At 40.3% G+C, this 23211-nt stretch overlaps 1 protein-coding gene across 2 annotated transcripts in view; it reads right to left on the reverse strand.

The window, feature by feature from the left end:
* Positions 1-11914: 11914 nt before the first annotated feature.
* NUDT4 (nudix hydrolase 4) overlaps positions 11915-23211 on the reverse strand; it is a 19758-nt gene continuing 8461 nt past the window's right edge. Inside the window, exons 2-5 of one of the 2 annotated variants that reach the window (XM_004700396.3) lie at positions 17307-17417; positions 15953-15997; positions 13346-13430; positions 11915-12620 (exon numbers count right to left, since the gene is read on the reverse strand). In XM_004700396.3, coding sequence (XP_004700453.1) covers positions 12418-12620; positions 13346-13430; positions 15953-15997; positions 17307-17417 — 444 coding nt within the window. In that variant the 3' untranslated portion in view covers positions 11915-12417. Of the gene's footprint in view, positions 12621-13345; positions 13434-15952; positions 15998-17306; positions 17418-23211 lie in introns of both variants that reach the window. The other variant, XM_004700395.2, reaches the window with a different exon arrangement.

Consider the following 23211-nt stretch of genomic DNA (forward strand, 5'->3'; position numbering starts at 1 on the left):
CCTGTGGAGATATAAACAATACCCTCCCCTTTCACAAACATTTGAACGTAATTCCAGTGTATTCTTTGCCACTGTATAGAAAGTATTGCCCCTTTTCCATTGTCCATTCCATGTTCTGCGTTTTCTTTTAAAGCCTCACCAAAGAATACCATGTACTGGCAGCATTTGCCATGCATTTTTTCCCCAAGATGACAGAGACTTTCTCTACAGCTCTCCTCACTTTATCCTTAGTCCTCATCAAAATTGCCTGTTCATAATGCTGCCGACACTCTGAAACTCTGTCTTTCTGTGACCCAGTTGCACAACTGTTTCCATAGTTTAGATATTATTAAAGCAGCACCTCATTCCTGGTACAAAAATTGTCCGTGGTTTTAACAAACATTTACTTTCTCACAGTTCGGTAGAAGTCTGAAATCAAGGTGCCAGCTTTAGGGGGAAGACTGACTGTGGAAGAGAAGGCCGTTTATCTCTCTTGAGCTCTGACTTGGGCTATCTTCATCTGACTTGGTATCTCTTCTATCTCTGCTTCTCTTGCTTGCTTATTTAATCTCACATCTCAAAAAGGTGGCTAAAACCAACCTCTGTCATTAATACTAACAAAACATTTCCAAATGGGATTATAGCCCCTCCTATTTTTGGAGGCACAGTTCAATCCATAACAGTTACCTTCTAGCCCACATGTTCCTTTACGCTGTTTAATGTTCCCTTACAAGTCTTGTGCTTTGTAACCCGAGTTGAAACAATTTATGTAATAAAAGTTCAATAAATGCCCAACACAGGGTGAATGAGTATTGTCGAGAGTTCCTGTTGGATTTTATCATCTAATAGAGGAGACGTGGACAAACAGCAGTTTTGACTGCCATATATGTAAGGCAGTAATTCTGAAGAGGCTGTTATTCTGGATTCAAGCCATATGGATACTTATAGGCAGAGGGAGCAGCATGTGCAAAGGCCTCTGGGAAAGATAATGCTGGATATATTGAATATATTAAAATGTGATTTACTGATAATTGATTCTGCCCTTCTAGGAGCTTTCCTGGGTGTTTATATGAGGTTCCATGTTTCGATTTGATATGTGTTAATGTGTACTTTGCTGCAGTTTACTTCGACACCATTCTTGATTCTCGATTCTCAGACTGCGTAATAACAAATCAAGTATATAGTACTTGAACCCTATCTAGACCAAGGATGCACTTGTAAAATAATTTCAAGAGTATTGAAAAATACGATTAAATACAAATTAATATTGAAAGGCCACAGGTGTTAATTGCCTAATACTGTTAAGCAAGACCTAAGTACTTAGTCAAATGAAACTTAAATGTCATCATGGGAGCACTAGGAATTGCCCTATTTTTCAATGACTTTGAGATCACAAAATCAAAATATGCCAAATTAATTATTTGAAAGAAACAAAGAATAAAAATGTGTAGCTCCCCCATTCAAAGACTGATGATAAGTATTTCCCTATTTACACCCCACCCTGTGTCAAATTTTCTTTTTATTGAGGCAATGGGCCTGCTGATGCTATGTCTGTGGACATTTCATTTTAACTGCATGGTGGGAGAGGTGATTCAGGGCCTCTACTAGATAATGATACATTTTTTTAGTTTGGGTTTGATTATAGCAGAAGTGTGTAGTAACTGCTTGTATTTAGATTTTGCTTTTGTAGCACAATAGCACCTGAAATCCCATTATCTGGTAAACATACATTAAGTACCCTTAAACCATTTTTCCTCTGTCAATGATTTGTATCTTTGGGACAATAAAACGTTTAAGAAATTAGAAAAGATGAATAGCCTTATGTTCTTATTACCCAGAGTAAATAGCATATTCCCCTCATTAAAAAAAAATACCCATTCTTGCATATCACCCACCGTCTTTTGAAAGAGGTGTACAATGTAGATTAGTAGATCCTAGTAAGTCTTAAGATTTATTTACAACCTAAAAATTTTGAAGATTTTTGTGCTTTAATTTCAAGAGTAGACTATTCATACTTAACACAGACTTGGTAAAAACAACTTATAAGCTTCTCTATAGTTGAACTTTTAACTACACATTTCCTGATTTTAAAGACTTTTTCAGTTGAAGTATTCTGAAACGTTCATTTTTTACAGTGTTATTCATGTTATTATCCACACCCTCAGGATGCCTGTGTAGAGTAGAACATAGGTAAGCATCTTTATCATGTTCTGCTCAGCCATGATCTATCTGCCATGACAGTGATGACCCTTGCTTGGTGTCCTCTTCTGAAGCAGGCTTGAATTCCTGGCAGTTCTCTGTCATCCTGGTGTAACTTTTTGAATGATTTTCAGCCAAAGTTTACTTGGGTGTGATACTGTTAGGTAATTTCCGTGTTTTGTTGAGCTCACTTTCACTTGTGGAGAAGGCATAAATGTTGATTTCTTCCATTTATTTGTCCAGGTAGCTGTCTTCCAAATTTCTTCTCATAGATAGAAATTCTATCTGGTGAAACATCTCAATTGGTATACCTTCCATTTCTGGCACTTTTATTTTTTAGCCAGTGCAGCTTGGACTTCTTCCTTCGATACCATTGCTTCTTGATTACGTGCTACCTCCTGAAATGGTTGAACGCCATCTGCTGCCTTTTGATGCTTTGTACATCCTTACTTTTTTTTTTTTTTTTACATCCTTACATTTTTAATATTTTCACTATAATTCAGTCTTTACTGGGCACGAGTATTTCAAGAACTCAGCAGGATTGGAGACTCATTAAAATACAAAAACGTTTTTGAAAGCAAAGAGGACTTGAAGCACTTATGGAAGAAGATAAAAGATTACAGCTCAGCATAAGAAAAAGTTCTCACAATGGGAAAATAAGCAACATGCTAAATAAAATAATTGAAGTCTAATTTATTTTGAACTGGGTCATACCCAGCAGTGCAGCAGTCAGGCAATAAAATATTGTTTGCGGCACTCCTGTGTAAAACCTAGTCTTAAAGAGCAAAGATCTCACATTTAGTACTAAGACGCAGGTGACCCAAACCATTCTATTTTCAGTCACCACCTAGACCCTTGAATTACGGTGTAGGTCAAGAATGTTGACTAGACCAAGGATGGCCAGAAGAATGAACAACTGTTAGAGGTAGTCAGAATGCTAAGAAAAGATGGTGGTGGAACTTTGTCAGGGTACCCACCCCTAACACGTTATCACATGTCTGGTAGGCGCAATTGTATAGCGACAAGTAAAGACTATAGTACAGTCATAGTATGAGAGAAATACTGGAGTCACATATTTCATGGTAGCATGCTCACAGCCTCACTTGGTGGTCCATGTGGAGAGATTTACTGCTAACCAAGGCTTTTAAATTCTCTGGGGACATGCAAGCCCCCTAATTGCAGGTGAAGACATACGTCATAGGAAAGGGTTGTGCTATTACACAGTAATGGGAGGGGGTGATCTAGGGGTGTCCACGTAATGGGAAGAGGAGGGATTGGGGGTATACATGTGACAAGATGGACGGATGCTAGATTCAGGATGGCAGCCTAACGATGTCACTGAGCTGGTTTGACCTGTTGTCTGGCTCACTATAGAAAACATTAGCAGGGACAAAACTGATGGCTGCACTTCTTTAGGGAGAAATAGCCTATTGTCCTTAGCAGGGTGTGGGCCCTATTCGTGGTGGGACCAAACAGTCTGGCAACTGACTGCCATAGGGAAGTAACTTAATCATTTACAATTAGCTGCAAGCAAGTGTCCTAAGTCTAACATTTGGGGGAGACGACGAGAGAAATCTGTTTCCCACTTGTGCATTCTTGGCATGTTTATTAGGAGGGATTTGTATTCTGAACAAATAGAGAAAGTTATATGAAGAATGCAGCATCGGGATAAGAGGAAGGCTTAACCTGCAATATGCAGATGCCGTAACCTTGCTTGCTGGAAGTGAAGACTTGAAGCACTTGATGAAGAAAGCCTACAGTATGAATTACAACTTGATGTAAAGAAAACCAAAACCCTCAGAATAGGTAACATGATAGACATATAAAAGGTTCTCATCAAAGATTTTGTCATACTTGGATCCACATTCAATGTTCATGGAAGCAGCAGTTAAGGGATCAAAAGATGCATTGGGTAAATCCCAAGAAACCTCTGAAGTGTTGAAAAGCAAGGGACTTCGAGGACTAAGGTGGCCTGACTTAGGCCGTGGTTTGTTCAGTTGTGTCATGAGGACTTCATGCTTGGTCAAGTAGATGGGCAGTGGAAACGAGAAGGCCCTCAATTAGATGATTTGATACATAGGAACCATAGGATGGCACAATACTGGGCAATGAATGTTTCATTCTGTTGTGCATAGGATCCCTGTGGATCAGAATTGACTTGATGGCACCGAACACCAAAATCAGGAGGGACAGGGCCCTGGAGAAAGGAATTCATGCCGTGCAAAGTGGAAATAAACTTTGGTCAGTGAAAATGAGGAAGACAAGTAGATGGATTAGCAATGGGTTGAAACAACAGTGATGGTGAGGATGGTGCAAAACTGAGCAGGGTTTCATTTTAATACACATAGGAGGAACTGGACAACAACTAACAAAAGATTGTAGTTTCTTGAGTTTTCCCTGGAAGCATTAGGATTTTGCGTAACCGAAGGAGTAGTACCAAATTTTCAGTCCTTTTTTCATCAAAACCACAAAATAGACATTTGGGGCCACTTGGATCCCTTAGCCACTCAACCCTGCATTTATTGCAGGCACAGGCAATTATAAACATCCAATAACTTCAAAGCTGCAGTTGAAAGCAATTTGTAAAGTGAGTATGCAGTGCTACAAGAAAAATTAAATTTTCACACCTTTTTTTCAACCATTTGAAATAAACCACGACCATCAGGTGAGTTTTGACTTCTAGTGATCCTAGAGCTGCTTTTTACTGTGGTTTCTGAGGCTAAAGGTTTCCCTGGGCAGATGGCTTCCTGCTTTCCTGTCCGGAGTGGCTGGTGGGCTTGAGCCACTGATTGTGGTTAGCAGCCCGACAAGTAACCCACAAATAACCAATCTGGACTTCCCTTTTTTTAAACGAAGTAAACTGCCCTCTAAATGTGTGCGCTTGATTTGCCCTGTGGGTCAGTCTGCTGCCAGTGAGTCCCAACTCCTGATGGTTCCATGAAATTTAGTTCTTTCAATGGCAGGAAACTGGGCAGATTCAGCCAGCCTCTCAGCTCATAGCTTGCTGTTCAACCTTTCAAACCAAAACCACGCTCAGGGTAGAACTGCCCCTGTGGTTTTGAGAGGCTATAAATATTTGTGGGATCAGAGCCGCATCTTTCACTCTGAATGGCTGGTAGGTTCAACCTGCTTATCTTGTACTTAGCAGCCCAACATCTATCCACTATACTACCAGTGCTCCATATATAGAAGTGCAAAGCTTACACATTTAAACTGGCACCGGTTTTATGAATTTCTGTCGCCCAGACTCAGGAGTGTCGAGCAAAAAAGCCATCAAGTTGATTCCAACTGGTGAGCCTATAGGACAGGGTAGAACTGCCCTGTGGGTTTCCAAGACTGCAGGAATAGAAAGCTTAATCTTTGGAGCACCTGGTTTTTTGCACTGCTGACCTTACGGCTAGCAGCCCAATGGTGTATTATTCAATTGCCCTTCCATTTAAGATTTTGGGCAGTATTAATTCCTTTTGCGAAAGCGTTTATCAACTTGCATAACTGAACTTTCATATAGTCCTTAATGTTTGTATACTATGTCGTGATATGGGTACATCACAAGTTAACTATTACCTTTTTATTTTTATTCCTGTCATCATTGTAATAGTGTAAATCTTTGTTCACATTCTTGTAAATAGGATGCATTCCTAGTATTAGAACATCACCGTAGATTAAGTGGAGTCCTAGTAGTATAATAGTTTGCTCAAGACATATTTTTAAGATTTTGTCTTTTAAAAAAAAACCCACCATGTTTAATAAAGAACTTTTATGAAAACAAAACAAAAAAAAATTCTTAGTTATAAATTGGGCCTTTACTTTATGGTGGGTTCTTTTCTCTCTTTTTGGAGGCCTTTTCTCCTGTTAATTTACATACTTTCTAAAGTGACTACAATATTTGATCAAAGAGGTATTTTTCTTTTTTAATCATTTTATGGGGGCTCTTATAGCGCTTATCATAATCCATAGATTACATGCATTGTCAGACGCATTTGTACGTATGTTGCCATTATTTTAAAAAACATTTTCTAGTTGAGCCCATGGTATCAGCTAGCTCATTTCCCTTCTCCCTCATGAACCATTGATAATTTATAATTCATTTTTCATGTCTTACATCTCCTGCTGCCTCCTTTCACCCTTTTCGGTTGTCCATCTCCCTGGGAGGGGGTTATATATAGATAATTGTGATTAGTTCCCCTTTTCTCCCCCCAATTTCCCCTTTCCCTCCTGGTATCACTACTCCTATTATTGATCCTGAGGGGTTTACCTGTCTTGGATTCTGCTTTTTCAGCTCTTACCTGTACCAGTGTACATGTTCTGGTCTAGCTGGATCTGTAAGGCAGAATTGGGGTCATGATAGGCAGATGGCGGGGAGCATTAAAGAACTAGAGGAAAGTTGGGTGTTTCACCAGTGCTATACTGCACCATGACTGGCTTGTCTTTGTGACCCTTCTGTAAGGGGGCGTCCAATTGTCTATAGATGGACTTTGGGTCTCCACTCCACACTCCCCTACATTCATATTGATGTGATTTTTTGTTCTGGGTCTTTGATGCCTGATCCCATCAACACCTCACAATCACACAGGCTGATGTGCTTCCATATGGGCTTGGTTGCGTCTCAGCTAGATGGCTACTTGTTATCTTTAAGCCTTTAAGACCCCAGATACTGTATTTTTTTTATAACTGGGTACCATCAGCTTTCTTCACATTTGCTATGTACCTATTTTGTCTTCAGCAATCGTGTAGGGAAGGTGAACATCACAGAATGCCTGGTTATAAGAACAAAGCTTTCTGACATTGAGGGACTACTTGAGTAGAGGCCTAATGTCTGTCTGCTACCTTAATACTTAACATATACATAGATCTATTTCCCTATCATTATATACTTAATATGTACATGCCTGTATTCAGATCTATAAGTGTTCTTTGCCTATTTCTTTCCTCTATTTCCTTTTACTTTCCTCTTGTCCTAGTATCATGTTTGGCCTTCATTCAGGTTTCAGTAATTCCTCTGGGCTACATTGCCCTTGATTGTCCTACCAGGCATCTTACATTCTCCTTGCCAGTGATTTTAGATCATTTGTTCCCTTGTCCCTAGGTTTGTTAACACCTTTCCCCCACCTTCCATGTATTGTTTATCCCACCTATCATATCTAGGTAGACATATAGACCATAAACACACACACACACACACACAAATAGTTCCAGGTCTGTTTGTTGACCCTTAGGAGTGTTTTCCAGTGGAGTCTAAAGGGGTGCCATGCCCTGGCCCCTAGGTCTATTTTTAGTATTCCTCATTTTTAAGATTGATGGACAAATTATTTTATCTAAGGAAAAAACTGTGAGGAAAGCTGGTTTACAGTGTTTTTATTAACTGACCCTGGTGTTGGAGGTGTGCATGTTGCTGAACAGGTTTCATCAGACCTTCCAGTTTAACATGGACTAGGAAAACCCTGTGAGTTAGTGTTCAATGTGCAACTTGTTTGGGCATGGTGCAGGAGCTCAGGACTCCTCTATCACTGGGTCAGTGGCACTGCATGACAGAAAGTAAATTTGAGTCTTTGCTGTGTCATTAAGATAGGTCACAGACCCACTAGGATTTGGCTAATGGTACAACTCAGGAAGGTGTTCTAAATAGGGAGAAACATCAAGGGTAAGATTGCTTTTGAACCCCAAAGTATCTGACTTGTTCTGCTCCATGTAAAATGATGTCAAGTATTTCCTGAGTATTATTCTAAAGATTTTCTTTTAAAGATAGGGCACTGTAAATAAAAAGCTACAAAACCTTGACAGGCAGTTTTACAAACTTCTAATGTGAAAGTAAATATCCAAGTAAGTCACATGGAAACCTGTTACTAAAAAAACAAACAAACCTGTTAACTAGTGGCAAGCACATTATCAAAACCAAACCTGCCAGAGTCAATTCTGACTCACAGTGACCCCAAAGAGCAGACTATCCCTGCTCCTTAGGGTTTGCAAAATTAAATCTTAACAGGACTGGCCAGCCTTATCTTTCTCCTGCGGAGTGGACCACCTACTTTGCCCAGCCCAATCCACTGATACTAGTGTCCCATGGCAGGTACAAGAATTTTGAAAAAACAAAAACAAAACAAAAATGCTTGTCAAATTCATTTGGGATACAAAAAATCCCATTAATGGAGGGGGGTGGCCAAGACACAACTATGGTCAGTAGTAATCTCTTTTTCCTCACGTTAGGCTGACAACTAGGTTGGAAGATGGGAGTGCTGCTAATATCAAGTCACTTCTGACTCATGGAGACCCTATGTATATAAGGCAGAATAGATCCAGAGGGTTTTCAAGGTTAGGATCTTTCAAGTGTCTGGGAGGGTTTGAACTGAGTCTTTAGCTGCTAAGTCCAGCACTTAAATTGTACCACTAAGGACTGCTACTGGCAGCCCCTGCTGTTTTGTGCTGTCTGGTTGATTGTATAAGCTGTAATCTTTATAGGAGCCAATTGTGGGGTCTTTTTCCTGCAATGCAGATGGGTGGGCTTAAACTGTCAACCTTTTGGGTTATCAGCCAAGTGCTTAACAGTTGCCCATTACTAAGAAATCGTGGAAGGTGCAATCACTTTAACCCAGTAATTTTCACTAGAAAGGATCAGAAGTGGAAGTAGGCATTGTAGCACTAGTCTGAGATTATCATCAATGGATGACACAAACTTTTAAAGGTTGAATGTTTGAACACCCTAACTACCTATTTCAAAGTCAAAAGCATGAACTTGCCCATCAACTGATGGTAAATAGTGAAATACTACTCAGCCATTAGAAATTAGGTCTTAATAAATGCTACAATATGGAGTTAGAAGACATGCTAAGTGAAGTCAAAGCTTGAAAATTATGATAGCACTTAGTATAAAATGACAAGGAGAGGCAAATGTATAGACTAAAAGTTTATTAGCGGTTGCCAGGGGCAGGATGAAGTGGGGATTTTTTTTTTTGCTTATAGAGCACTGTTTGTTACAGTGATAGGGTAATAGCTTTAACGGTAAGGTTAGATAACCAATTACTGCACGTGCTGTCTCCAAGCTTTACAGCTATAATGAAAAACAAAACAAACTGAATTGGCAAAAATTACATAAATTTGATCAAAGCCAAAACACTGGAATCTGGTTCCTCCTTTGAGGTACAGAGTCATGGTTTCATGGACCATCTAGTTAATCAGCCTGCTCTTTTTAAGTTTGTTGCATGGTGCCTGGTGTTTTAAAAGCTTGCACATGGTCAGCCAAAGCACAATTGGTCATTATTCATCTGAAGTAAGAGAGTCAGGAATAGGAGGATACGGAATGTGTGGCTAATTGCCTCCTTTGCTACTGAACCAGAACTGATGGTGCCCAGAGCATTCTGATATTGAACTTAATAGCAGAATCCTGGTCAGGGGTGGGGGAGGAGAGGGGGACAATGACCGAATCTCAAATTTGCAGGAAGCTCAGACTTTCTAGAACCATGGAGGGTATGGTAGGTGATCCCCTGAAACTAGTGCCTGGAAATTCTCTTTAAATTTAAAACCCCAAATATCCAGAACTCTTGTTAAAGAGTTTTGTTCAATGAGTGAAAAGTGTCTGCCTTGAGGGTTGTGCTCTTAGATGTATACAGGATCAAATTTACAGCAACCAAAAAGGTTAGAAAGGAAGCAAGCCTAGGAGCAGGGAGTTTATGATCATGGAAGAATGACTCAAGAGAAAGTGGCTGAACCACTCAAAGAATGCAATCAACATTATGGATGTTTATGTGCACAACTGATTCTAACAAAAAGTATGTGTGCTTCACTCTAAGCTTCAGACAGCTGATGTCCGTTGTTTTTATTTAGTGTTGCCCAATTTATCTCAAATGAGACTATTTAACACATTTGAAGTGTGTGCATACAAAGTCACTCCTGCCCACTTCAGTTCTACTTTATACAATGAGGTGATGGACAAAATTGGATGGCAAATGCCTGCTTGAAAAATACCTTTACAGAGCCCACAGGACAGTTCCTACTTCTTGTCTACAAGTCTTTAATGAGTGCATTAAGGGTTGTGTTTTTTAAACATGGGAGGCACATGGGGCAGAGGAATAGCTTCCCAGTTGTATTCAACTACCTAATGGAAAGGCAAATGGTAATCCCAGCACCACAGATTTGGGAGGCTATCGATAGGAGACATTGTTTGGTTTCTGTGCTGGGTTCAATTTGTAGCCTTTATTTCTATGAGAAATAAATCTCAGGGCCCTTCCTACAATTTTTCCAGTTGGGCTCCAGAGGAGTAGCGAAGAACATGCCTGCTTGTGGTTCCCCCCTCTCCAGCCCCCAGTGAAAATGTGACAACTGTATTCTACTTCTGCAAACAGAAGTCGTGGGCATCTTGCTAGTTGCAAAGATTGAAGACAATTTGTGAAATGGTGCTGGAGAAAATCCTGACCCGAGTGGCAATGCTTAGTCCAAATGTTTCTGACCCCCCCAAAATTATACATCAATATTTATAGGCTAACTTTTAAGATATGGTTGACAACAATGCTGTACATTTTTTACATGTCAAATACATAGTTCATAAAATAAGATCATGCATCATTACCTAAGAATATCATGTACAAGTTTAAACCCCCTCCCACCCCCTAGTACTTGTGACAGCACTTCATTTATGTACACAAAAGAAATCCAGTTCTTGGCTGTGAAGGTACTTTACAGAAATGTAAGAGATTCCTAAGGGGAAAAAAATCTTAGTCCATTGGAGATTGATAGAAAGCATCAATTTCAAGGTTTCCTTTAAAAAACAAACCAAAACCACCCAGAATACATAACTTTTGTACAAGGGGCAGGAAAACAAAATATAAAAATCCTGGATGATCCTATTGATCATGTGGCCTAATTTAGAATAAAATTATATCACTGGTTAATAGATGCTCTATACTTAATCCTTTGACAACATTAATTTATGGACTATTAGCTTTGTTCAGCTGTGTTTATGGCACAAGATTTCCCATTTTCAAAACAGTGGCACCAATTTGTCTTAAAGTGTAACAGCTCTATCTTTAGCAGCAATTATAGTTTTACAAAGCTAGCTGGTAGAACAGAATCTCTTCACTGTATTTTCTATCGTATGCTCACTAGTCATTAGCATTTACAACAAGCTAAGTCTACACACAGAGCATTCTGTCACTTCCTCACCCGGACCCGAATCAAGACTTTCCACCTCAGTTCTGATTGACTTGGGGGAAGTGCAGGAGTTTGAATGAGAAAAGTGCCCATGTATTTTAGATGGGATAGACTTTAAGCAAGAATAAAAGCAATTAAAAGCCAGGAACAATAGAGGGTGTCACACTGCTCTAAAATATAAGCTATGGTATAAATAGTACCTATGGGAAACCTATAGAATGAGTATCAAATTGGTGGCCCAGGGGCCGTATGCGGCCCCCGAGGTAATTTTTTGTGGCCTACAATGCTCTGAAATAAAATGTAATGAAGGAATTGTGTGTACAGTATTGCCTCGATCTCCCCTAAGCGCTATTTTCTTCATAACAATTTTTTCTATTTTCATTTTATTTCATTTATTTCTAACAATAGTTTCCTAAAAATCACCAACTCTACAGGGTTGCTGCTTTGTGTTAAATTACTACTGGGTTTTAGGGGAAATGACAATCAAGTAGCTACAGAGTAATACTGGTTGTGAAACAGATTAAAAAGTTGACAAATGCCTGAAAAGAGCAAATTCAGTCTGTATCAAAGTAGTTAGTGGACAACACAAAAAGGCTAATAATAAAGTCTGGAATTTACTAATTAAAATTGTAATTCTGAGGAAACAACTTTTGGGATGCATACAAAATTTCCTTAATGTTCCAAAGTAGCCTTTTTACCAATTATCACCACAGACAGATTTGTGGAATATATTAATGCTGTGAATAAGAAAGCAAATGGGGTGGGGGTGTGCATAGACATATACCTATCAGTAAGATGACTGAAAAACCAGACTGGACAAACAGCGTGGGGGAAAATACTGTGAAAAGAAACCAAGCAGAACACATGGGGGTGGGGGCACAGTTAAGGCATTAAAAAAATTCACATGGCTTTGGCTATTAAAATATTTTACACTTTTTTATATATATAAAATGTTTTGAAAGCATCTGAAAAACATGCAAATTGTTTGAAACCTTGCATGGCAAATTCTGACAGCTTGCAAGCGTCATTCAGATGTTTGCCAAGGAAAAGGCAGCCTCTCCCCCTTGGAGGTTTCACCGGGCGGGAGGCCGCCAGCTTCTATCTTACACTGGGTGGCAGCCCAGAGGTCTGTGCAGCAGTTACAAACAAGGCGTTACTGTCTGGGAGGGAAGGGGCAGAGGAGTTTCCATTGGTAGGGGAACAGCCCAGCTTTAGTTTTTCCAGATACTCTGCATGGACAGGTTTATGACACTGGAGAACTTTGATGGCATCTTCTACTTTGAACCACTCTCTCTTCCTTCCTAGAAAATAGCATGACATTGTTAACTATACAATAACGTTCATTTTTTTAATAGTGTCCCCTATTAACAGTACCCCACTTGTCACCCACAAAGCATACTCCCTCGTCCCTGGCAAGAAACAGCTTAGATATTTGATGGTCCAGTTCCCACCTCTAAACAGGTAGATGGGGTCAGGTACTTAGTTACCTTTCGGTGAGAGATTAACAGTATAATTTAAGAGACTAATTGTGCACAATATTGCTAGTTATTATAAAATAAAGTGAATGGTCGGAGGAGGTGACAATTAAAAAAGAACAGTACCAAAGCCTTAGGCATAGCTAGGTAGAGAATTTGGCACACTGTCCTGAAAAGGAATCTGTAACTATGCCTGGGGGTGGATAATGGTCAATAGTTTAAGAAAGATGCACTTATAAGTACACTAAGCGCCTGAGGCAGTTTCCTTTAATACCATTATCTCAGTACATCAGAGGTAAGCAGACAGACATGTCTTAGAAGTGGGTAGGGGAAAAGACTGACAGCATGCCTGTGGTATACTACTGAACTACAAGCTTTACAAAACCCTTCAATTAAAAGGCTACGTCTTACCATCCAGATTCAGGAGGCATGCAATGCTGGGGAGGCATTCTGAAGATCATCCAAATGTGGAGCTACAACTTGGCTTTCCTTTCACCAATATAAAGGTAACCAAAGAGAATTCAGGTATAGTTAAAGGAAAGGAAACTTACCTATATTAACAGAATCTTCCCAATCTTCTAATATTTCTGTGACTGTAAGAACATACACATAAGTCCTGTGCTTTCGGTCTTGATTCTGCTTGAATATTAAAAAAAGGCATTTTAGTTTACAAGAGCTAGCCATGTACATATTTCGTGTGTGTGTGTGTGTGTGTGTCTGAGAGAGAGAGAGAGAGAGAGAATCTATACGTTCAAAATTAAACACCTGCTGGCCTTTACGGTGAAAGGACTCACCCAACCCACTGCCAGCAAGTTAACTATGACACATAAATGTAGCGTTGTTTGGTCTATTCTAAGACAGTGGTTCTCAATCATCCCAATGCTGCGACCCTTTAATACAGTTCCTCATGTTGTGATCCCCCCCCAACCATCAAATTATTTTCATTGCTACTGTTATGAATCATAATGTAAATATCTGATATGCAGGATGTGTATCACTGTGACAAATTGAACATAATTAAAGCAGTGATTTATCACAAAAATATGTAACTATATATTGTGAAGTATTTGTTTCTATTACTGTATATACTCGTGTATAAGCCTAGCTTTCCAATGTTTTCAATGTATCTTTTGTGGTAAAATTAGGTGCCTAGGCTGATATTTGGATAGGCTTATATTTGAGTATATATGGTACAAATAAATGAAATTTTGTCTTGAAGCACGGTGTAGCATGGGTAACAGTCTTCACGCTGGATATTCATATGTGGGTGTATCTGCCTGGAAACTGATAGAGGAGTGGTGTCTGGGTTCCTAAGACCAACGGAAATACGGGTTGTGACCCACAGGTTGAGGACTGTTAAGACTTTAGGCAAACTGTTTTTTTTTGTTGTTGCTTATAATAATCATTTGCGGGGGCTTGGGTGGAGAGCAGGTGTTTTGAGGGTGATGGGTGTGCTTTGTATGGTTGGTGTGTGTGTGGATTGTGGTGGGAGTTGTATGGGCCCCTAGTGGAATGACTGAAAAAAAAACCTTAAAAAAAAAAAAAAAAGTCATTTGTCTGATAAATGAATGTATTTATTATCCTGTAGTTACAAGTTTACTAAAGGGAAAGGTGCACTGGTTAGGGCTTCTTGATCATAGTCTATGAATTTCTCAAGCACTTTAAACTATGATTACCTCACCGGTATTACACATCTTTTCTTTCTAATTTGAGAGGTTTACTTAAAAACTTTGTTAGCAGATTGACACAATGTGCTATTTGTTCCATATGCTCCTCTGGCTAGCACAGAGAACCCGTATCAGATTTCAGTTTAACCAGAAGATGGTGCTATTATCCAGTGAGTACTGAAATCTTCAGAAGGTAGACTAGGACTCCTAATGAACACTAGTTGCAGACAATTCTATGGAGTTCCATAACAACATGAGGATCTCCACACCCAGCAAATTACCACCAAAGGGCTTGAAATAAAATGCATGTGGTTTTATCAGAAGGAATGAGGTTTAAACAGTAGTATCTTGACTGGGAGGGTAGAGGGAGAGTGGGTTGGAAAGAGGGAACCGATTACAGGGAACTATATGTGACCTCCTCCCTGGGGGATGGACAACAGAAAAGTGGGTGAAGGGAGACGTCGGACAGGGCAAGATATGACAAAATAATAACTTATAAATTATCAAGGGCTCATGAGGGAGGGGGGAATGGGGAGGGAAGGGAAAAACGAGGAGCTGATGCCAGGGACTTAAGTGGAGAACAAATGTTTTGAGAATGATGAAGGCAATGAATGTACAAATGTGCTTTACACAATTGATGTATGTATGGGTTGTGATAAAAGTTGTATGAGCCCCTAATAAAATGACTAAAAAAAACCCAAAACAAACAAACAGTAGTATCTTGTGGGGGTGCAGATGGCAAGATAGCAGTGAAAACACCTATTTCTGAAGTCATGTAACAGTCCAAATTTCAGATACACATTTGAAAATAGCTGGGTCTCATGACCTTACTTCATTTCCCCCATCTTTAAATACCCATCACTTCCAATTTCCCCCTTGTATTTTGCTAATAAGTTATACGGAACCGAGTTCTATTAAGTTGGCATATACTATTCCATGTTTTTCAGGATAAAGTCATTATGCCTACTGATTGATGCTGTATGCTGTAGGGAATAGGCATTCTCCCCAGACAGTCCACATGAGACTAAAGTCCTTTAGGTGACAAAAGGATGCCATGGAGCTCTGGTGGTGCAGTGGGTCAAGTACTGGGGCTCCTAACCACAGAGTCAGCAGTTCAAAGATACCCACCTCACCTCTCCAGGAGACAGTCAAGGTTGTTTGCTCTCGTAAAGATTTACAGCTTCAGAAACCCCAAGGAACAGCTCTACTTTGTCCCTATCAGTTGGGCTGAGGTGGGTTTTTTAAAATACTGCAGCCTTATATAAAGTCCTACACAGTATACAGTGAACTGAGAGATAGATGTCTTCCTATATTTGTTCGATGAAACAGTTACTACAATGATGCTGCTGTATAAATTTTATTTCTTAATACCTTCCTAATTCTTATGACTGACTTACCTCCTCCGAATAACCAGGCACCTGGATGGTTTGGGTAATTATCAACATTATATTCTGTATTATCAACAAGTGGAGGATTACTTTGGTAACTCACCTCAAATACGCCCAGGAGTCTGCCCAATTTTCCTTTTACTCCAGCCTATTTTTTTTTTTGGGGGGGGGGGAGGAAAAACAAGTTTTACTTTTGTATAATAAAGTTGGCATTTGGGCTATTCAGATTTTTTTTTAGAGAGCCCTGGTGGTACATGGGATAAGTATTAGGCTGCTGACCACAAGGTAAGTAGTTCAAACACACCAGCATCTCTCAGGAAGAACGATGTCTGCTTTTGTTAAGATTTACACTCTTGGAAGCCCTACAAAGGGCTGTTATCAGCTGGAATCAACTCAATGGCAGTGGGTTTGATTCATTGTTTCCCTTGTTAGATTTCTGAATCCAAATAAAATAGGCTCATCCATCCCAAACTTCTGTGAATGTTCTTTAGCTATACCAAGATTCACAACGTGTGGCTTACAAAATATGTCTTAATTTATTCCATGTGTAACTTCCCATGGTCATTTATCCAGTTTGTCATTTATTTTGTGCCAATGCTGATAGAATTGACTTCCTGTCCAATTTTGGACAAAATTCATGGATGAAAACAGACCTTTCTATATGTATGAACAGTCTAGTCTCTTCCCCTTTTTAATTTAAAGGTCAGTCTTGGTCTTTCCTCCACTTCCTCCCCTGGCCTAGGAGATTTGGTTCTTTCTATGTATTCTCCTGCTAAGTCTGCCTAACTCCACCGAGGACTGCCCCAGTGTGCTCCCTGGCTCAAATCATACTAGAAATGGAGGGAGAGCTGCATGTTGTTTCCTCTACTTGGTGTGCTTTTTACAATTCTCAAGGAGTTGCTCGTGCTTCAAGATCCTTTGAAACCTCTAGGGCACACCGAGGCCCAGTGTTTGCACAACTGCCCTTCACTAACTACTGATGGTACTCAGTGTACAGTCTGCGGTTCCGTAAAAGCATGTTTCAGCCATGACTTACCCACTGCAAGAGTGCAAACAGGCCACATACATGCTTTTGTGTATGGACCACATTTTAATGAGCCTTAAGACAGCAAATCTACCTGAATGACGATCAATCATCGCACATGATTTGTGTCTCTCCAAAAATACTAATTTTACTCCTGGATGAGGCTATTGTATTAAATTCTAGGGGTTTTCCACATTATACTTCAAGCCATTTTACTAGGTAGTAGTAAAGGGGGGAGGAAAACTAAGGAAAATGCTAGTTATAGGTACATATAAAAACACTGCAGGCAAAACCAGAACGTTTGTGACCTGCACATCTATGTTTCTTCTGTGTTACAGAACAAAATGCTTTGTTTCACTAAGCATCAAGTAAAGGGATATCCCTAAACTCAGTTTGTGTTGAGATCAGCCAACTTCCACTATTCGTGTCTTACCTCTTCGTAAACCTCCCTCACGGCAGCCCCGCCAGGCTCCTCCTCGGGCTCCATGCCACCTCCAGGGACAATCCACTGGTCTGGATACCGACTGCTGCTCACCAGCAATACCTGCAAGACGACCCACTAATAAGGACACTTGGCTACAGCAGCCGGGTTGGAACTGGGAAGCGTTTTATAAACAATCCACATAAATGCGATCTCATGCTCTGCAAGGCTGTAAATTTATCCTAATCTTTTTTCGCTGAAATTATTAGGGACATTATACCATAACAAAAGCAACTGACAGCCAATGTGAGCAATGTCTTTCTGAAATTAGACCACAGTGACAGCATGAAGCTACCAGATTCAATGTGATGAAAAGCTCCTATTCTTGGATAATAAGAAAGGATGAGGGCCTAGCCTTGGTTTATTATCCTTAGAAACGTATGCACTAAATGTGTGTGGTAGTTAAATAATTTCATGCCAACTTGAAGATACATATGAAAGTGTGGGGGTGTTATTCAATCTGTCAATCAGATCATAGCCTGATGGTGCCTCCTTGTGGGCATGACCTTCTCTGAACATCCCCCCGCCCCCCCTTTCACTTCCCTGCTGGCTGGATACTGAGACCTGATGCTTCCATTGCCATTGGAGCCACACAACTTTGCACCCACCAACCTGTGACAGTCCTGCATTCTGCATCATTGCTTGTCTGAAGTCTGAAGAGGGTCTTATGGACAATTATCTGACTTATGGACTTGAATTGGGCTGGGCTGTTTTCTCGACTCGTTAATTCTTTGACATAAAGCTCTCATATAAATATATGTTACTGAATTTATTTCTCTAGTCAACTCAGCCTAATACAGTGTGTGCTTGCATCATTTATTTGGAAGTTACAGAATCTCTTGCCTTAACTATGCTTTCCAGATTTAAGGAGGAGTGACTGTAAGCAACTCATGCTCTCCAAGCCTGTTTCCTCACCTAACACACGTGAGAATGCTTAGGCAACAACACATGCTGTCTGTAGCCATCTGTAAGGCAGAAAGGAATGTATGTAAGTGTTATTATTACACTTATGACTGGTGGAAGCCTAGATCAGTAAGCAGAAGCCACTCGGGCCTCAGTAACTCATTTCTAACTCACTGCCAACAAGTCAATTCTGACTCACAGTGATCGTATAAAATAGGTAAGAACTGTTCTTGCAGCATTTCTGAGACTATAAATCTTTACAGGTGGAAAGTCTTCTTTCTGAGTGTCTGGTGGTTTCAAACTTCTGACTTTGTGGTTAGCAGCCCAACTTGTAACCCACTACACGAGGCTCCTTATATAGGCAATTAATGACCTAGAATAGGTGTTACAGAACTGTAGCCCACCCCCTGGTTTTTGTACCGTCTCTGGGACAGAGATTGATTTTGACATTTCTCAATTTTAGGAGATGCAAATTTTGGTGTCTATAAATAAAAGTCTCTAGTCACACTCTCATTCACTGCTGTCTGTGGCTACTGTTGTACCAGTGCAGAGATGAATAGTGTGACAGTGATCCCATGGCCCACAGAACCCCAGGTTTCCACATGATCCATTATGGGCCAAGTCTGTGGAGCCCTGATCTAGAACAGTATGAGGTATGAAGGATACGAGCTTTTTTGAAACAAAAACTGTATGTATCAGAGATGAATACACTAAAGACCACCAAACCTCACATATCCATCTTACAAAATGAACATTTGTGGGAGAAATTAAGTAGAAATCCACCAAGCTAAATAGATTTTGATAAACAACCAAACGATGTTTATGAAATTAGCAGCAGGTGCCTTAACCAAATTGAGCAAAGATGATAGCGAAAGTACCTCTGTGAAAGGAAATGGGGCTTAAAAGATAATGGAATTTTTCCCCATGAGCATTTTGAAGTCCCCTCGTGTTATCTTCAAGTATACAATTCTCACAGGAAAACGCACCGGAAAAGTTTAGAGCAACGCTTTAGGACTCAGGGTGGGCACTGGTTTTCTCGAGCAAGTGTGCCAGCAGTTGAATCTGTTCAGCGCCCTCTCCTTGCACTGCCAGAAAGAAGCAACTGGCCTTACAAGTCCACTGCCAGCACGATTCCCCTCCCCCACTGGAGTCAGCCTTCCCCTATTAGAAAGTTCAAGGCTTACAGCTCAGTGACTCCCACCTTTCCCAAATCCCCTGAAAACTTGAGTTGTTATATATATAAGGGAACCAGTTGCCATCTATTCAATTCAAACTCATGGGGATCCCGTGCTGTGTCAGGGTGGATGTGTGCTCGTAAGGACTTCCAATCGCTGGTTTTTTACACGTAGATGCCCAGGGCCTTCCTCTCGACACACTCAAGATTATCTTCCTCTAGGTACATGCAAACGTCCAACCTTTTGGTTAGCAGCTGAGTGTATTAACCATTTGTACCACCCCAAGAAATCCAAGAGAATACCTATACAGCTCATCCAGTTGATAAGGCAACACAGGTCACATCAGAACAGTGATCTAGTGCTCAAGTGGTCTTAAGCGTGGCTTCTCTCCTTTCCCTGGACAAGACTCTGCTGCTCTCAGAAGCATTTATTTCCAAGTGAACAGCTGACCAGTGGAAAATCCACAGAGCACTGTAAGTTAACACAAACTTAAACCCTGAGCTAAAATACGGATGGCTGTCTTTGGGGGTAGCATCAAGTCCACAGCCTCAAATAGCGATTTTGATAAAAAGGGATGAAAGATTTCTCACTGCCACTGAGCCACTGCTCAATGGGTATCCAAGACTTTAACTGTTTACTGGAGTAGAAAGCCAAGTCTCTCTCTGGAGCAGTTGCTGTTGGTTTCGAACTGCTGACCATTTGGATTGCAGGCCACTCATAACCATTACACCACCAGAGCTCCTAGATAATCTTAGTGCTAAGGTGTTCTTAAGTATCAGCAAAATGGACTTCAGTATCAAAATTGGGCACTAAAGAGACAGGTTATGTAAATTAGTTAATATTAGAAGATCGAGGTTTGAACTTGAATCTGTTTCAAGCAATACAGGAGAGATAATAATCATGGTATGTTCTATTCATAGTATGATGCACAAAGCAATGGTCTACCTTTCACAGCTTATTTCCTTATCCTGTAAAAAGCACGCACTCATAAGACAGTTGAGTGTTAATCAGGAGTAGATGCCAACGCCTTAGATCCTGGCCTGAGCACTCATCTCTTGACCCTCACCACCATGCTGCTCGCCCAGCAGATGGAGCTGCATCACTTCCCAGACTTAAATTATTCCAACTGCCCTTTTAGAATTACTGAGATTTAAAGAATTTGAAAGGAAGGGAAGAACAGAGTGCATGAAAAAGACTAACCTAAAACCTCCCTAAGGATTCACTTAAGGTGGATTTTAAAAAACAGCTATCCAATTCCTGAATTTGGTGCAAATAATGCAGGCTACACATTTCCACATATAGCAAAATCTGCCCCCTGCCCATGTTAGTGCTATTTTCATAGGCAATGCCAATATTTTAAACATGCCAATGACTTAAAACTCAATAGAGTTAATGGTGAGTGTTCATCTTGGTGTCTGGTGGCATGAAGGCGGCATGCTCTGTGAATCATTTTCCCCAGTATGGAAGAAATTAAAGGCCAACCCTGTGCTTACAGGCTGGGTTTGTGCATCTCAACCTAGAGAGGCCACTGTGCCCAGCCAACTGAATCTTCATCTTGCTTGGTGCCATGAGAACTGCAGATGGGCACAGAGGAGTTACTATCTCTTACTAAATGACCTCTGACTGGTTCCCCAGGGGCCCCACGAGACTGAAACAGTAGGTGCTTACACCTATCTTGTTCCATAGCCTCTCGTGGGGGCCAGCAGATCTGGACCAGGCAATGGCTCCAGCCCACCATGGCTCTCTGCTTATTAAGTCCCCAGGTGAGGATGAGATACACGGATCTCCAATGCTCTTAGGTCAGGCAAACTGCCCCTGAGCAAATGCATTTTATTTTTCCCTTAGAGGCCACTACCAAACTCAATCTGTGACATCTTAAACATGGCTTATAGCTTTAGCATACAAATCATCAAAATTAATATATGCACAACTACTGAATGAGGGTAAATTCACTTGTGTGTATAGTATGTGCACTGACACACTATACTAGAACTTTAAAAAAACTAGTCATTTCTGTTTGTATATGTTATTTATGAGGGCAGGCTATTTGTGAACTAGTATGCTAAGCATGGATGAGACTGCATTCTGGAAAAGACTTGAAAAAAGAGATAAAAATCTAGAATGATTTTGTAAGTACCTCTAAGGTCACACTTTAAACAAATGCCCATCAGACTTCACCTTTGCATTTTACTCACATGACAGACTTACCGATGGTCTGTGATAGTTAAAGGTTGTGGAGCCCCGGTCAAGACTGTAGAGAGGTTCTTTAAGTTAAAATAAAAACGTTTAGGGTATGAAAAGCACTCTATCAACACTATGTGGCAATTCTGGCTAAGTGTTAGGCTGCCTGCTACAAGATCGCTGGTTCAAACCCACCAACTGCTCCACAGGAGAATGAGATAGCCTTTTTGCTCCCCAAATATTTACTGCTGTAACTGGAACTGAACTTTATGGCAGTGAGCTTGGCTTTTGCTTTATGCATGAAATAATCAGATCTCTATAGACTGGTCTGAATTCCTAATCCCCAATTCTATGACTTCTAAAAGGAACTTCTTTGACTCGATGATAATGGACAGAATTGCTACTCATCAGAAAAATACATCTTTTTAGAAACAAAACAAAACTCACTGCCACGGAGTCTACATAATGTGAATTTCTGGTACTGTCTACCTGTTCCCAGGAGTAGATTAGAAAGCCAGCCTTTCTCCCTTGGAGCAGCTGTCCGACCTTACAGATCGCAGTCCAATACTACATAACCACTATGCACCAGGCTCCCATCTGGTAAATGGGGAGCTTCATTCAAAACCACCCAGTCATAATCTTTGCATTTTGAATATGAAATTGTTTTGTGTATCTGTTGTGCACATAGTTGGTATGAGTAGGAATCAAGTTGATAGCAGCAGTTCCCCAGTTCACAGTTCGAGAGTCAGCCTGCCCGTGCTCAACAGCCCTGTGTGGGTACACAACAGACCAGACTGATCTAGAGCAGCTCTAGTATACAACCCTATTCGGGTGAAAGGTGAAACATGCCTCTGCAGTCCTGCTTTAAAAAGCTTTCCTGCAGAAAACCAGAATCCTGAAAATCAGCTAGCTGGAGACAAGTATGTGAACACAACATTCTAGCTGAATTCCATTTTGTCTTTATCATCTTTTGTCTCCAGATGGCTAGAAAATAGCCCAATGTGTCAAACTTTAAAAGCTTAAGTTTTTCAGTTTACGGAGAAGCCCTTTAAAGAAATGGAATATTATTCCTTATTTACAAACTTTGCAATATTGAGTAAGTAGACCCAAACCAAACTCACTGCCATCAAGTTGATCCAGACTCATAGTGACCCTATAGAACTGTCCCTGTGAGTTTCCAAGATTTTAACTCTTTATGGGAATACAAAGCCTCATCTTTCACCTCAGGAGTGGCTGGTGGTTTCAAACTACTGACTAACCACTACTCCACCAGGGCTCACATCGAACAGTCAAATGATGGTCATGAGGGGACTTCAAAAAGTCTGAGAAAATTCCATTATCTTTCAACTCCATTTTCCATGAACATTTTGAAGCCCCTTCACAGTTTACAGTGTGTCCGTCTATGTATAAGAAACATTAAAGATACAGCAGAACATCTTTAATGAATTACAGTTAAATAAATAACGAGTTACAGCATTTTGATGCGTGCCAAAAAGTAGCATCACCTGCTACGAGGGACCACTGTCTGAACCTCCAATTTCTTTTTTTTTTTTAATCGTTTTATTAGGGGCTCATACAACTCATCACAATCCACACAT

The sequence above is a fragment of the Echinops telfairi genome, unplaced genomic scaffold (genome assembly GCF_000313985.2).
Source record: "Echinops telfairi isolate 266 unplaced genomic scaffold, ASM31398v2 ScPeMD7_2;HRSCAF=8, whole genome shotgun sequence".
Classification (NCBI taxonomy): Eukaryota; Metazoa; Chordata; class Mammalia; order Afrosoricida; family Tenrecidae; genus Echinops; species Echinops telfairi.